This window comes from Biomphalaria glabrata, chromosome 2, assembly GCF_947242115.1.
Source record: "Biomphalaria glabrata chromosome 2, xgBioGlab47.1, whole genome shotgun sequence".
NCBI lineage: Eukaryota > Metazoa > Mollusca > Gastropoda > Planorbidae > Biomphalaria > Biomphalaria glabrata.
This window is the reverse complement of record NC_074712.1, coordinates 690,104-705,673: the sequence shown is the minus strand read 5'-3', so window position 1 is coordinate 705,673 and position 15,570 is coordinate 690,104. Positions and strand designations below refer to the sequence as shown.

At 36.6% G+C, this 15,570-nt stretch overlaps 1 protein-coding gene across 5 annotated transcripts in view; it reads right to left on the bottom strand.

Moving 5' to 3' along the window:
• LOC106074029 (polycystin-2-like) overlaps nucleotides 1-13,963 on the bottom strand; it is a 29,322-nt gene extending 15,359 nt beyond the window's left edge. Inside the window, exons 1-4 of one of the 5 annotated variants that reach the window (XM_056018671.1) lie at nucleotides 13,832-13,963; nucleotides 2,758-2,853; nucleotides 1,790-1,910; nucleotides 799-912 (exon numbers count right to left, since the gene is read on the bottom strand). In XM_056018671.1, the coding sequence (XP_055874646.1) occupies nucleotides 799-912; nucleotides 1,790-1,910; nucleotides 2,758-2,841 (319 nt within the window). In that variant the 5' untranslated portion in view covers nucleotides 2,842-2,853; nucleotides 13,832-13,963. Of the gene's footprint in view, nucleotides 1-798; nucleotides 913-1,789; nucleotides 1,911-2,757; nucleotides 2,854-4,096; nucleotides 4,297-13,831 lie in introns of those variants that run through there. The other 4 variants (XM_056018672.1, XM_056018673.1, XM_056018675.1 and 1 more) reach the window with 4 other exon arrangements.
• Nucleotides 13,964-15,570: the final 1,607 nt, after the last annotated feature.

Genomic DNA, 15,570 nt, shown 5'->3' with positions numbered 1-15,570 from the left:
AGATGATTGTCGAAACAATTTGAAAGAGTTGAATTAAGGGTAAATCTGGCAAGACCAAACTACTTACTATAAATCATCAACTTCTCTTTACCCGGACCCTTTAAATTTGCTGCCATTAACAAACATGCTGAGATATTTTAATCACAATTTAATAAAACATATTTCAGTATACGCCCACTTCGAAAAATGTAATTATTGTTTTCTAATTATCTTGTTCTATGGTTATTTATAAAATGTCTGAATAAAGCTTTATATTGTTGACCTACTATATAACAACCTGTGTTTGACACAATAACCTTCATGCCTAAGAATAAACTTTCTGTTAAATCTTAGCATCACAGGATTATTTTCAGCATAAAGTTTTAGTCAATGCTTAGTTATAATGAAAGGAAAATGAGTCAAATCGAATATTTGTTTATTAATTTTAGAGTATAACTTAACTCTTTCTCTCCTAACAGACGATACCAACGTTGATTCCACCAGAATGTGGTAAATACTTACAAAGAGAAAGAGTTAAAGTAAAATATAATTTGCCTTTATGAAAATTGATACATTGACCAATACCCTTGCTTACAGTCACTATCATATCCTACAATTACAACATGATCTTAAATCACTATTATTGCTAGATGATCATACAATCATACCTATGCCTATAGCTTTTACAATCACTACCTTTATCTATATTCTTTATATTCTACCACTGCCTATGATGACTCTAAAATAGTCTACATTCAGCCTACAGCTTACACTCATGTATTCTGCCTAGGTTAAAGTATAGCAAGACAGTGTACTCACTAACACAAAGGATGACCAAGAACACAATGTAGACAATAAGCTCCCTCAGAGTTGTCTTTACATACAGTTCCCTGTTGGTGTTGGTCTCCTCTGTTTGACGTGTAGCCCATAAAGCTGACACAAACAAAACACAGCAAAATATAATTGAGGATTGATTTTTGATACATTTTCAAGTAAATATTTTTAAAAAGTCAATTTTACAGCAATATTGTATAATCTAAAAAAAAACAAAACATAAGGTCTCTACCTTAAACTAAACAGAATCAAATGTTGTAGACTATTACCCAAGTTATTTACGAGCCTGATGCAGGCTTTCTTTCCTTCAATGTGGGAAGCGTGGTCGAGAGGCTAAGTGCGCTTGAACTAGGCTTGTCTTGGCTACCTAGAAGGGGGCTCAAGGTTCGACACCCACTATGGCAGAGTTGTGTTTACTGAGCGCCTGAAGGCAGCATGGAAAACCAACTCCTAGATACCCCCTCCCCCCCCCCCCCACTGGTCCACAAATGAGATTGGACCAAAGCGCTCTGAGCATGCTATAGGCATGAAAGTAGCGCTATATAAAAACCATAATAATAAAAAAGGTAATAGACAAACTAATTTTTATATGTTCATGAATTCATAAGACTTAAGTGAAGAAATAATTTTATATTTATGCATAACTCTTAAAGGTGGGAAGTGAAGTGGAGAGGCTAAGTACGCTTGAACTTGGCTTGGCTACCTATGAAGGGGGCTCGAGGTTCGACACCAGACTTGAGCAGAGTTGTGTTTGCTGAGCGCCTAAAGGCTGCATGGAAAACCTACTCCCAGATACCCCCCCCCCCCCCCCACTGGTCCACAAATGAGATTGGACCATAGCGCTCTGAGCATGCTATAGGCATGAAAGTAGCGCTATATAAAAGCCATAATAATAAAAAAGGTAAAAAAACAATACTAAGATCTTGCAGTGAAATTTTCCTTTAAAATGAACAACAACAAGATAAAAGTCACTCACAGCGAATGCCTTTAAGAAATGATTGAAAAGCTCCAGCACCGCCTGATTTTTTAAGATCAGCAGCAGATGTGACCATCTGACTTGTAGATGATTTAGCACTTCGAGTTGGTGCCATGTAGGCCTGCAATAGTGGAATGTCAAAATAGAAAAAAAAAATTGAAATCTGGAAAAAATTGTAGTTGTTTTTATGTTACTTAGACGCACATTTTTTTTGTTCATCTGAAAATTTCCATTTTAAATTATTATTACATTTCATAATAAAAAGATAAAACTAGAACTGTCTTTCATTTCTAAAAAAACAACAAAACAAACTATGACTTGCTTTCACTTTAAATAGACTTAAAATCAAAATTCAACTCCTGTATGTGTAAGTTTCCTCTAAATAAAAAAAAAAAGAATACAATGACTTCTGATGCAAAAAACACAGTCTGCATCAAGCTGATGAGACATGACAGCCTTTAAAATCCAGTTACTCATCTTAAAGAAGTTAATAATAAGTCTCTTGTGGAGTACAAGAGTCAGAGTAAAATCTTTTTAGAAAAAATAATGCAAAGAGAAATATTTTTTTTACTAGAACGTCTAATCCTAAACTATTATTGATATGTCCAATTATAAAGGCCCCCCAAAAAATAGTGTGTGGTGGATAAGTGGTAAAGCCATGGCTTCAAATCAAGCATCTCAATTTTGAATTCTGATGTAAGATGTGCAATTTTTTTATTTGGACTTTGGGTGTCCTTGTGTTTACTAAGCTCTAACAAAAATGAATGTCAAACATAATTTGGGGAAAGTTTTTTTTCAAGTTTTGATCACAGAAACAAAGGAACTTAGACTATTTAGTAATTAAATCTCTCAATGTAGACTATTTAGAACTTAGATCTCTCAATGTCAAAAGAAGTTTTTAAGAGAAGTTTTACTTTCCTAAAAATATATATTGATGTTAATATTTCTAATGAAACACATTGACTGACCTCATCTGTATCATTGTGAATAGAGTCACCATAGCCAGTGTCCCAGGCAGTGCGGGACTGTGCACTAGCTGGTCGATTCGACATTTTTCACACCTACTCAAGAAACAGTGCAAGTATATTTATATATATAATAATAAGTTCAAACTAAAGACATAGATTCAAACTTAAAAATAGAATCTGAGATACAAAAGTTTATACATAGAATCTAGAATATATAGATATTTAAGTCACAAGGTTCATAATACTAGAAAAAAACTAGATTTAGATAAATCAAGATCTTTGCTTTAGTCTTTAAAATACTTTAAAAAATAATACTCTATAGACTATAGACTATAACTAATTATAGATCTAGTAAGTTTGGCAATCACTATGATAAGCAAAGTGTAGAAAATCTGGAAGAGAAACATCCGCTTCAAAGTATAAATAAAACTATTCTATATAATTGGTTGTCTTTATACTCATATGGTTGAGAATTATGAGGCTGAAAGAAGAATTTAAGCCTTTGAGAGTAAATGCTACAGGAAAATACTGGGTATCAGATAATAGGAAATGTACTTTTACAACTCAACACTCTGGCAGTCAAACAAAGAGGAACTCCTCAATACTGTGAAAAGAAAAAGCTGGTTCTGTCATATTGTAAGACATGACTCACTTTCAAAAGTTCTCCTTCAAGGCAAGGTGCTGTGGAGGGAGCAAGAAGAAAGGGTCATCCAAAGAAAACACAAAAGAATGGACTCTCTCTTGATATCCTGTTAAGAACAGCTGCTGACCAGAACAAGTGGAAGGATTTGATTTTAAGCAAACTGTTACAGCACACCTAACTAAGTCTACAGACAAATGTCAAGGGACAAATGAGACAAGTCAGTATACTCAGTATACAGTATTGACTTAATTAATAGAATTAATAGATCTAGATTCTAGAAAAACAAATCTGGAATCTAGATCTAGAAAATTGTATAATTTATTAGTAGATCATCTAGATTCTAGATTAATCTAGATCTATAAGTATAATCTTTTCAATCTACTATTGAACTATTCTAGATAGATCATCATCAACATGAAAAAAAAATTGAATTTTAATTTTTATGAGACACTCAGACACTGTAAGACAGTCATTGATGATTAGAGTAGTGAGAGCGAGTTTTTGTTAGTTATAAAATAAAATTGTAACTGTAGCGGACTAACTACATGATACATCTATCTACTAGTACTCAGGATGAGGCTGAGTCTGAGTAGTCTTACATTAAGTTGAAAGTAAAATTATACAGTCTAACTAAAAGTAAGAGTAAGACACTGTGACACTCTAACTTTAGACGTCTAGAATCTAGATTTGACTTACTTAGTTAATTATAGAGATCTAGATCTAGTTTAATCTTTGGATTCAAAGAGTTTAGAACAATAAGATATGTGTTCTATTTTACGCATTCAGTTAGAGAAAAACAAGACAAAACAATAACAACATTACACATTAGATAGTCTAGAAATAGAATCTGGTTCAGGTTTGTGAACTTTAGTGAAGTTCGCTAACTCTAATCAGAACTTTAGTTTAGAAAGTTTATTTTTTCTTCCATTTTTAAGTCATATAGAATATAAAGAGGCTAAATCTAGAGCTAAATTGAATTTTTCTAATAATTTAAATGAAATCTTTATTCAAAATTAAGTCAAGAATATAACATCTAGATAAATTTAATTAATGAAACAATAAACAAATTTGAAAGTGAATTTAAATAAAATAAAATGAGATATTAGATATGGAATATGGGCTGTATTAATAAAAAAAAATTTATAAGCATCCTTCCTGACCAGGAAATAGACTTAGAGCACTGTGACCGCCTGTGACCTAGATCTAAGTTAAACATAAATTATCGCACAAATGTAATTTCCCCTACCCATTCTTGTAGATAACTTAAGTCTCTAGATCTAGATTAGATTTAGATCTACCGGGTACTCATGGAATACTAAAGTAATATATTATCATCATATTATGGTCTATATCGAAGTACATAGAAGTCAAATTCTTAAAGCGCTGGTTGTGTATGTGTTTCGTGTGTGAATGTTGTGCGAATTTTTCATATATAGGCCTACTTATACTGTTATTGTACAGTGGTTACGCTCATGTTGTCAATTGTAGTCAAACTGAATTTCCATTTGATTGGATCAATAAAATTATCTTATCCTATCTTATCTTATCTATGATTGTTTTTTTTTTAATCGATATTCTATTGTAAATAAATTTACCTTCTTTTCTTGCTTTTGCTTTTTTTTTAATACTTTACTAGTCGACCGGCGGCGTAGCATGCGCCGCTATTTTGCAGGACCGGTCTTAGACCACTGCAACCTATGCGACCGCAGTGGGCCCCCACTTTCAAACGATCCGCACTTTCATATGACCCGCGCTAATTCAAGGTGTATAAATTATTAAATTAAACCATTTTATAACTTAAAACAGATTTCCCGCGCCCTCCTGTCGATTTACCAGGAGCTCATGGAAATCTCCCGAAATTGCAAAATATACGAAAAAGTCCTTACGGAAATATATAGAAAAAAAAAGTCATTTTGGGATGTCATTCAATATGGAAAACGCCAATCCTACGCGTGATAAATGAAAACGGCATTATGCATCAGCCGTAATTGTGTAATCAGGTGAAAGAAGCTTCTCGCACCTCAAACTAATGAAGAATTACTTGAGGTCAACAATTTTCAAAGATAGATTAAAACATTTGGTAATTCTTGCTATTGAGCGGGATCTATGTAGGAAACAGAATTATTATGATATACTGTATGACTTTGCTACACGCAAGGCTCGTAAAGTAATCCTGTACGTAGTAAAGAATGAATAAAATGCATAGACGAATTTATTATCTAATACAAACTCTTAAATTTCACTTATTGTCCGCTTCCCTACCCAAACTTGGCCCCACGAAATCCGTTTCGAATAGGGCCACACAACGCTTAAGCCCGGCCCTGCTATTTAGTGTTTGTAAATTTTTTGTTTGTAAAATGTTTTACATGTTTCGGATGTTCCTTCAGAGTTGAAGATAGTTTGCTTTTTAGTCCAAACCTCCCGAAAGACGACGGGGGATGGGAGCGGGCAGGGTTTGACAGTCCAGCGCGCAGCCATCCGAAGCGACGTGTGAATACCCACGTGTTCTCCCCCCCCCTCTTGTTATTTCGTGGGGGGACTCCGCAGAAATAAGAGAGTGATCTTTCCTTCTTGCTTCTCGTCCGAACTCTTGAGGGAAGAAGAGAATATATATAGATAGATCAGTACCGACAATAGAAAAATACCAGTTATTTATAATAAGGCTTGTCTTCGAGTTCGTAGATTAGTGAGGAATGCAGTATTTCACGTGGCTGCGCAGCACCAGCTGTGACCTACATATTTTGCCACTCCCAGTTCAAGTATAACCATTGTCCGTAGGTGGTCGATTTAGATTTTCTTTTCGCCGTCTGCGTCTGTCCTCGGCAGCGGATTTTCTTTTGGTCTCAAATGTGTATCCCAGTTATTAATAAATGTACTCTATATGACAATATATTATAGTATGTAGGACCTATAGTTATTGAAAGAAGGGTGACATTGTCTGATGATTACAGGTGCCCAGCCTGTGACCAAAGCTGTGTATCGAGTATTGGCGTCTTTAGTCACACAAGAAGTTGCAAAGGGAAAATATAATCTCTCGAGATGTAAAGTGCGCCATATAGATCTATAGGGCCTATATATTCTTTTACACACTAAGTAGGCCTCCTTCAATCGTAGAAGGACTATGGTTCATCTAATAGAACACTTTTTTCACGTGACTGTAGAGTCCTATTCTGGAGAGACATTCCCCTCCACATGATACATACATATTAATTAAACACAGAAAAGCAGCACCAGGGACAACGATTTTAAATAAGAGAAAGTAGTGAATTAAATGCGACGAAAATAAGGGACTTCGCCCACATAGGCCTGAACTAGTGATCCTGGAAACGACAACACCTAACCCTAGCAGCAACCCGCAGTGCACTGAAACACAAAATTCTCCGTCATTCGCCCGTATGCAATTGCCACCCCAGTAGTCAATTGCTACGTGCCCCAGCTAGCCCCGCCCCCCCCCCCCCCCACCTCGTCACATCCGCTTCAACAACACGTTGCAGACAGCCTTTAGGCACGTATAAGACAACTAGTCGACCGGCGGAGAAGCATACGCCGCTATTTTGCAGGGCCAACCTTAGGCCACTGCAACCTATGCGACCTCAGTGGGCCCAGCACTTTTATAGGACCCGCGCTAATTTTAGGTGTATAAATTATTAAATTAAACCATTTTATAACTTATAACAGATTTCCCGCGGCCTCCTGCCGATTTAACAGGAGGTCCTGGAAATCTCCCGAAATTGCAAAATATACGAAAAAGTCCTGGAAATATCCGGAAAATTATTAAAATCTTTTGAAAACTCATATAAATCTCTTGAAATATGCAGACGAAAATTGTCTTTTTTTCGCTCTTAAATAACCTAGAATAACTCCCTCCGTCCGAGTTGCAAAATTAAAAGAGTGATCTTTCCATTGTGTCGAAACTCTTGAGCGTGCTCCGTGTCGCCTCGATAGTTACTACAGAGTAGATTACTCCCACCCCTTTCTTTATCAACGTGAGGTAGAAAAAAAAAAGAGTGTAAAAAAAATGTTTCTTTTACATGTTTCGGATGTTCCTTCAGAGTTGAAGATAGTTTACTTCCTAGTCCAAACCTCCCACAGGACGAGTGATATTGCAACGGTCCTGCCCTGCTATGTTGTGACTACGTGTTCTCCCCCCCCCCTCTTGTTTTCTCGTGGACTATCCGCAGAGTGATCTTTCCTTTACTTCTCGACAAAACTCTCGAGGGAAGAAGAGAATTATATATATATATATATATATAGATGGCTCTATCTAACTGTAACTCTCATTAAGACTAGTGGACAACACAAATACACTACATTACATATAGAAGCTAGGCGGTGTTGTTTCCAGGGTCACTGGTTAGGGCCTCGATCGGCGCAGTCCCTTGAATTATTTATATTTATGATTAGACTGTAGTTGGGATTTATCTCGAAGTTATACAGATCTTTGCAATATTCTGTTCACCTTCTAAGCACATCTGCTTCTTCAGTCAGAAGAGTTCCATCGTTGTTTCCAATCACTTTGGTTTTAGCTTGTGGTGCTTTAAGCATGATTAAAGCTTTTAATGTTTCATAAGTTGTTGTTTTTTTACAAAGCTTATATCAACTCATTCTGTCTGTCGGTCTGGTACAAAGTTTGAACACGTTTTTCCCCCTCCCATTTCCCAAAATCAACGACTTAGCAGAGTTTAAGTCATTGATTAACATGCATGTGCATGACTAGATTGAAGCATGAAATGCGTTGGACGTAATTATCTTCTTTTTTGAAGTAACGTCTGTAATATATAAGATAAGATTTCCCACTCTCGGATTAAGTTGAAACCATAGACATATATATATATTTATTTATGTCTATGGTTGAAACTTTGCACAATTATTAATTGTATCTGACAAGAGGTGAATCAATAAAAAATTTACCAATTAGTTAATTAATTATTGGTGATTATTTTACTCGATATCGAAATAAGGGGAATAAATGCTAGTTAGTGAGAGATGTGGATACAGTGAATATACATATATATATATATATATATATATATATATATATATATATATATATATATATATATATGTGTGTGTGTGTGTGTGTGTGTATTTAATCCCCTAATTAAGTTTCAACACGTTTTTTCTCCAACTTCCCATTCTCAGATCAAGTTGAAATTTTACAGAATTATTTTTAGTCGAAGATAATACATGAATCAATAAAAAAAATCAACCAATTAGTTAATCAATCAGCAGAAAAAGAGCTAAACCCTGCCATTTTCAGATAAGTGACAGTAATTAGCGGTTCTTTCCCTTACATACACTTTTTTTTTTTTTTTTTTTTTTAAAGTAATCGTTTTTCTATACTTGTTTTTTTTTTTCTATTTTCAACTTCAAAAAAAGCTACTATTGATTATAGCGCACTTATCACCGATCCATTTTTTTTTAATTTTGAATTCATTTTCATGTTCCTTCAGAGTTGAAGATAGTTTACTTCCTAGTCCAAACCTCGGGGGATGGGAGCGGGCAGGGTTTGAACCCTCGACCGTCGATAAATCCGAACGACAGTCCAGCGCGCAAACCGCACGACCAGGCAGCCATCCTTATCATGGAATAGTGTCTTTCACTTGAATGGCTGCCTTGTCGTCTGGAATGTGCACTGGACTGTCGTTCGGATGGTCTCGGGCTTATACCCTGACATAGCACCAATGCTGTTTGTCTTCCAACCGTATCGTCAAAAAAAAAAAAAAAAAAGATAAGCCTGCTAATGACTTCACTTTATCAACAAGCTTGCCAAACATGCAGAATCCATGAAAGACTGAGAGCGGTAGATGGTGTAAAGAAGGAGCACTTTGAAGACGTCGCATAGTGAATGTTCGTTTTAACTTTAGCATGCAACAACCTTTCATTTAGTGATCATCGCGAAGAGTATCGTTAAGGTGACACAAGTAACAACGACAATGTCTTAGCAGAACATAAAATATTAAGAAATAACACATGCCTTTAACTCGACTCACAGATTCAAAATAATAGACCTGTTGGGCAATGCAATTTTAGCAAAAGTACTAAAGGAGATCCAATCTGCGCCATTTTTCTCTATCATGGTGACAGCGCTTAAATAGAATCAAACATTTATTAAATTGGCATTTTTTCGAAAATGTTTTGTGAATTCCGATGACGAACTACCCAAAGAAATTTGTCATTTGTAGGTTTTCATATCTGTGGGTACCAGAAGTCTGTAGGATTGACTGAACAAATACTCTTAAGTAATAAAATATCCCCATCTTTCTTTAAGTTACTTACGATGCCTATATGAACGGACAGTTCAATAGCCTTTAGGTATTGCTTCAACAAAAGCAGCCGCTTGGCGCATTATGTTCCCTGTGCTAAACAGTAGGCCCTACTTAACCCTTAAAACGCGGGTGGTAGTTTAGCCTGTAAACATCATAATTGTATTTCCATTTGGTATGCACTCACTTTAAAACAGCTCAGCACTTTAAGGGTTAAACATGGTTTAAAAAGATTCTGTCAGCTGTGCTCATGAACTTGCATTGAAATGCCTTTTAGTAAATGTACCGATACATACAAACTACTGGATTTCTTAGTCACACAGAATTTTTGTCATATGGGGGGGGGGGGGAGGGGCCCATTAACATATTCTTGAACACGGGCCCAATGATACATTGCTACGCCACTGTATCCAGCTTAACATAATGACAACTCAACAGCACTCTCATTGATATAATCAACAGGAATATATTTTAAAATACTCAAAAAAAAAAAAAAAAGCTTATATTAAGCTTACTTGTAACAATTTTTTTCGAACAGTCGTGTAATTAAATTTTGTTATAGATCTAGACTAACAATAAAAAAAAAGGATTTATAAAAATACAAAAAAAAGGGGAACGCCTGCATGAACTCATGCCTCAAGCCTTCTCATGCCAACGCGTTAACCACCCTACTAGCGCAGATTCTATTTTCGTTTCTATTTCATGTTTGTGTTCACTAGGCCTAAGACAGCAGCCTAATATAAAGGGGACTAATTCATCTTATGTCATGTCTTGTGACATTTCAGTCAAGTACTATTTATTTCCATTGTTTGAAATACCAAAGAAATTAATTTTATTACCAATAGTTAATTAACTAATTGGTTAATATATTTTTTTTATTGATTATTGTGTTGTCAGGTAAAAGAAATAATTGTGCAAAATTTTAGCTTGATCCGACATTGGGTGTCGGAGAAATAAGGTGTAGGCCTACAAACTTTTGGCCAGACACAGACAAACACACAGACAGACAAAATGGGTTGATATAAGCTTTGTAGAAACCACCGTGATGCCGAGGAACACTTCAGGGATGACATCCTGAGTATGGCGAGACTGCTGGCAGATGTCAGGACTGAGTTCTGGTCAGCCTGGGTCTCCTGTTAACTGTAGAGGAGATGGGGGGCGATTCAGGTTGTTGACTTCAAAACTGTTTTGTTTTGGATTGTTTTACTTTGTGAGATGTTTTTTTTTTAATGGAATGTAACTCATAATAAAGTAGTATGGTTTTGTTCATAGTCCAATACAGTTGGACTTTTGGTTATAGATAGAGTGTAGACTCTAATTCTTTTCTGTATAGTCATTATTCATTCTATAGCAGGGGTTCTCAACCTATGGGTCGCGACCCCCTTGGGGGTCGATTCACGATTTGCCAGGGTTCGTTTAAGACCATCGAAACTATGGATTGTTTTTGTCTATTCTTCTATTGCTGTATGTGTGTGTGTCTGTGGGGGGGGGGGTCGCGGCAGAGTGGGGGATTTTAAAATGGGGTCGCCGAGCTTAAAAGGTTGAGAACCGCTGGTCTATGGTACACATACATATATTAGAGAAAAAAAACACCCTTGACAGCAGAAGTACTTGGTATTACATTGGTGATGACTCAGGGGTGGACTGGCTAATGGGCATTCGGGCAAATGCCCGGTGGGCCGGAACCCAATTGGGCCGGTAGGGGCAGTGAAAGGGAAGCATGAATGCCACCAAGACTCGTATTAAATTGTAAAAAGATTATATAATATTTTTGCTTTCATCCCGCTTATCTAAATGGTGGCTAGCCCTAATCACAATGTGCGTTAACAACAACTTCAGCTTGATCTTGAATGATTCCGTCAGTTGTGTTCAAGAAGTTGCTGCTGTCTATGGCTTGGTAAAAAATGCGAAGGTGTTTTATGCTTACAGCATAGCAAGATTGGGGCGTCCTAAATCTACTATGGAGAGCAAAGTCTCTATTACACTTTGAAAAGTTTTGTCCTACAATGTGGTCATCAAGGAAGGATGCTCTAACAAAAAATGAGATTCAGTTATTTTGATGTGCTCAAGATGCTATACTCCCCAAAGGAAAAAGAAGGTCATGAAGCTACAACTCTTAGAGTGAAATTAGAAACATTCAACACCGTATTTGTCAGATTATCAAACTTAGCGTAATGATTTTGAGGAGATTTATAATTCGATTTCCCTCATATGGCATGTTGGGGGCCGGATTGCATAGAAATGCCCGGGTCGGTTTTGACACCCAGTACGCCCCTGGTGATGACGAGGATGTCCAGTCGACAAACACGCCGAGCAAACACAACAGGCTTGGAGTTTGAGAGTTACTACAGAACATGGCTTTACATTCCGTATCTTTCCGTAGTTGTTTCGAGCAATAATAATTTTCAGTTCAACCTGTTTTTGTCTGCATCTTAAAACAACGCAAGAGCTGGAACGCGAAGAATGGACCTCATTCACCAATCGTAAACAAACCACATTTAGCCACGTGATAATATTGATAAAACAATGAAAATTACGTATCACGTGACAGCCTTTATGGATTGCTTAATTTGTATAGAAGATATAGAGAACCAAGTGACAAAATGTTGTTTGTTTTCGATAGGTGAATGAGGTCCATTCTGAAGTCTACTTAATGTTAATAACGCACTGTATCGTATCGACAAATTTGATAATCGGCCAATAATAGAATATGCATCCTCCGTTTGGGACCCCTCAACTCAAGAAAACATTAAGAAACTGGAACAGACACAAAATAGAGCAGTGAGATTCATAACAAACGAATATTCACATTTGACTAGAGTAACACCTTTAGTAAAATCACTAAATTTAGAAAGCCTTCAGGACAGAAGGCTCAAAAGTAAAGTAGCAATCATACATAAAACACTGAACCATAATCTTCAAATACAAAAACAAAATTTAATAAAATACTCTGAAAGACACAAAGATAAAGGCACATTCCTCGTCCCATATGCTAGGACAAATTTGTACAAATACTCCTTCTTCCCTAGTGCTATTAGAGCATGGAATGGGTTGCCTGAGCTAGCCAGGAAAACCAGTGACTTGGCAGAATTTAAGTCATTGCTTAATATGCATGACTAAATGCATGACGCGTAGGACGTAATCATCTTCTTTTTTGAAGTAACGTCTGTATTATATAAGATAAGATAAGATTTTGAATACGAGACGATGAACTGGTTCGACTACTGGTATTCACAGTCACAGGTTTTCAGGCGTTGACTCGTTGAAACATTGTTTTCATTTTGGTCGTGCTAACGTTGCCGGCCAGACGGCCACTATGTGTAGTATTGAATGATCTTTCAGCCCCACTAAGACAAATCAAAACAGATTCTACAGGAGAATTAAAAAAAAAAAAAAATCTCCGTAACAAGAAACTAAGAAGAACGTTGATGCTACGACTATGAGATATAAATTGCAACCCCCCCCCCCCCCAGTACAAAATCCTGAATACTGTAAAATGTAAGCGAGAATCTTTTTTTTTTGTCTAGACTTCAGCTTCAAACTTTCAATATTGAACAAAGAGAGATGTGGAAAAGGGCAACTGAAGTACGTTGTTCTATGTTTCTTTTGCGTAGTCTCCCTTGTTCTAATGTTCAATGTTTTCACGTGTGTCTTATAATGTTCTTATTCTGTCAGTCTTCTATTGGTCGCCTTCTTAGGTTAATAATATGGAGTCGTAGTTGGAACCTTTTTTGTTTGTGATTTGAATCAATAATATAATACGATAAGATAAGTTGTATTGATCCAAACATATTTAAAATTATTATTATTATTATTAATGAGGGTGTCATGTGGCAAGCACAACCGTTTTTACTTTTCCCCAACTAATGTCAGGTACCCATTAGAGCTTGGTAGACTAAGGATCCCGAAATTAAAAATCTCAGTCTTCACTGATTGATCTATTTAGCTAATCTATATTGCAAACCTACGGTTCGATCCAATTCTTTTAATATTGTAGAAATCTTTCTCCGTAATAAAATCAGTCATAAGGAAGATGTTTAAAATTCTTACATAAACACGTTTTGAAAACAACAACAAACAAGAAATTAATTCTAAAAGAAGATTGATAAAGAAAGAGAATATAAATCAGTTCTATTGTATTAAAAAGAAAACATAAACAACATACCCTTCTTCTCCAAGACTTGCAGCTCAACTTAACAATCAATCGCCAAGAACAAAACGTTTGCTTCACACTGCGCATTCAAACCACACTAGGAGGCAACTAGACAGTGCGCGAGATAGACCTTGCAGTCTCCTTAGTGACATTAAAATGACGTCAGGAACCAGATGACCAGGTCAATAAAATCAATACATAATCAATCATACTGATGGGAATAGTATAGAGCTTTTCTGTTCGATCGATGGGACTTGTAGACTTACTTTGTTTAGATTTGAATGGCAGTTAGTCCATATACATATAAATATATATTTATCTAATTATCTAAGAAGATATATAGGCCTGTATACATATGTAAGGGAGGCAACTCAGCAAGGCATGTAAGTAAGATATGATGGCTGTTTATTTACAGGTGATATAAGGACACTACTAAAAAAAATTTAATCTCGGTCTTTAGATCTTGCTTACAATGTTCACTATCGCCACCTCTGTCACCACTATCGCCACAGGGTCATAGTTAGTGTTACTCTCAATCCTCTGGTTGCCTTTCCAAACACAATGTCTTGCATTCGCAGGAACTACTGTTTCTCAGACACCTTCCTGACCAGACAGCCCCACAGAGCACCTACGCTGCTTCTCATCTTGCTGGTCCGTCTATTGGCGATGATCCTTTCGTTACGTTAGGCGGAGTGATACAAGTTCCAGCCCAAGACGTTTTGTTTCTCATCTAAACAGTTCGTCAATATTCAGTGATGAATAGTGTTCTGCTGCGCACCATACGCACTGTGCTGTGTAGAGCATAGACTATGTATGCAGTAGAGTATACTTAGTAATAACTTTTCTCTGAAATGTATTTTTAATAGCTATATCTCCAAGCTATGTTTGCTTTGCTGCAACCTACTAGATCAGGTTGGGATTTGTTTTTGATTTTTTTTGTTTACTTAGACTTAGACTTAGGTCCTCCCGCGCCGTTCGGCGCATTGGGCGGCAAGCTGTCTTCATAAAGATCTGTCACTGGCAATGTCTGAAGCCTCCTCCCACCTGGTGTCCACTGTTCTTAGGTCCTCCATGAAGGTGTGTCGCCAAGTAATACGAGGACGTCCCTGTTTGCGCTTTCCTCGTTTTGGCTTCCATGTTATCGCAACTCTTGTTTTTTGTTTAGAGTGGCAAAAATTCTGGGGGAAGAGCTCTTTGTCGAATAGATCTTATGTGTCGCCAGCACTTGGCATGTTTGTGTAAGTATTGTACAAGACCCTTATCCTCAACAGATCGGGTAGGTAAAATCTTCCAAGTAGGCTTTTAAGGTACACTATCTATTGCACGTGTCAATTGGTTTTAAAATTCTTATTGATTACAAATGTTACTTCAAAGGAGAAGATAATTATGTCCTACGCATTTCATGTGTCGATCTAGTCATGCATGCTGATCCAATTTATGTACAAAGAAAACTCGCTTTTACCGTTAATATCGTGTATGCGTCACGTGGATATGGTCACGTAGATATGCTCACGTAGATATGGTCATGTACATATATTCACGTAGATATGGTCACGTAGATTTGGTCACCTAGATATGGTCACCTAGATATGGTCACGTAGATATGGTCACGTAGATATGTTCACGTAGATATGGTCACGTAGATATGGTCACGTAGATATGTTCACGTAGATATGGTCACGTAGATATGGTCACGTAGATATGTTCACGTAGATATGGTCACGTAGATATGGTCACGTAGATATAGTACA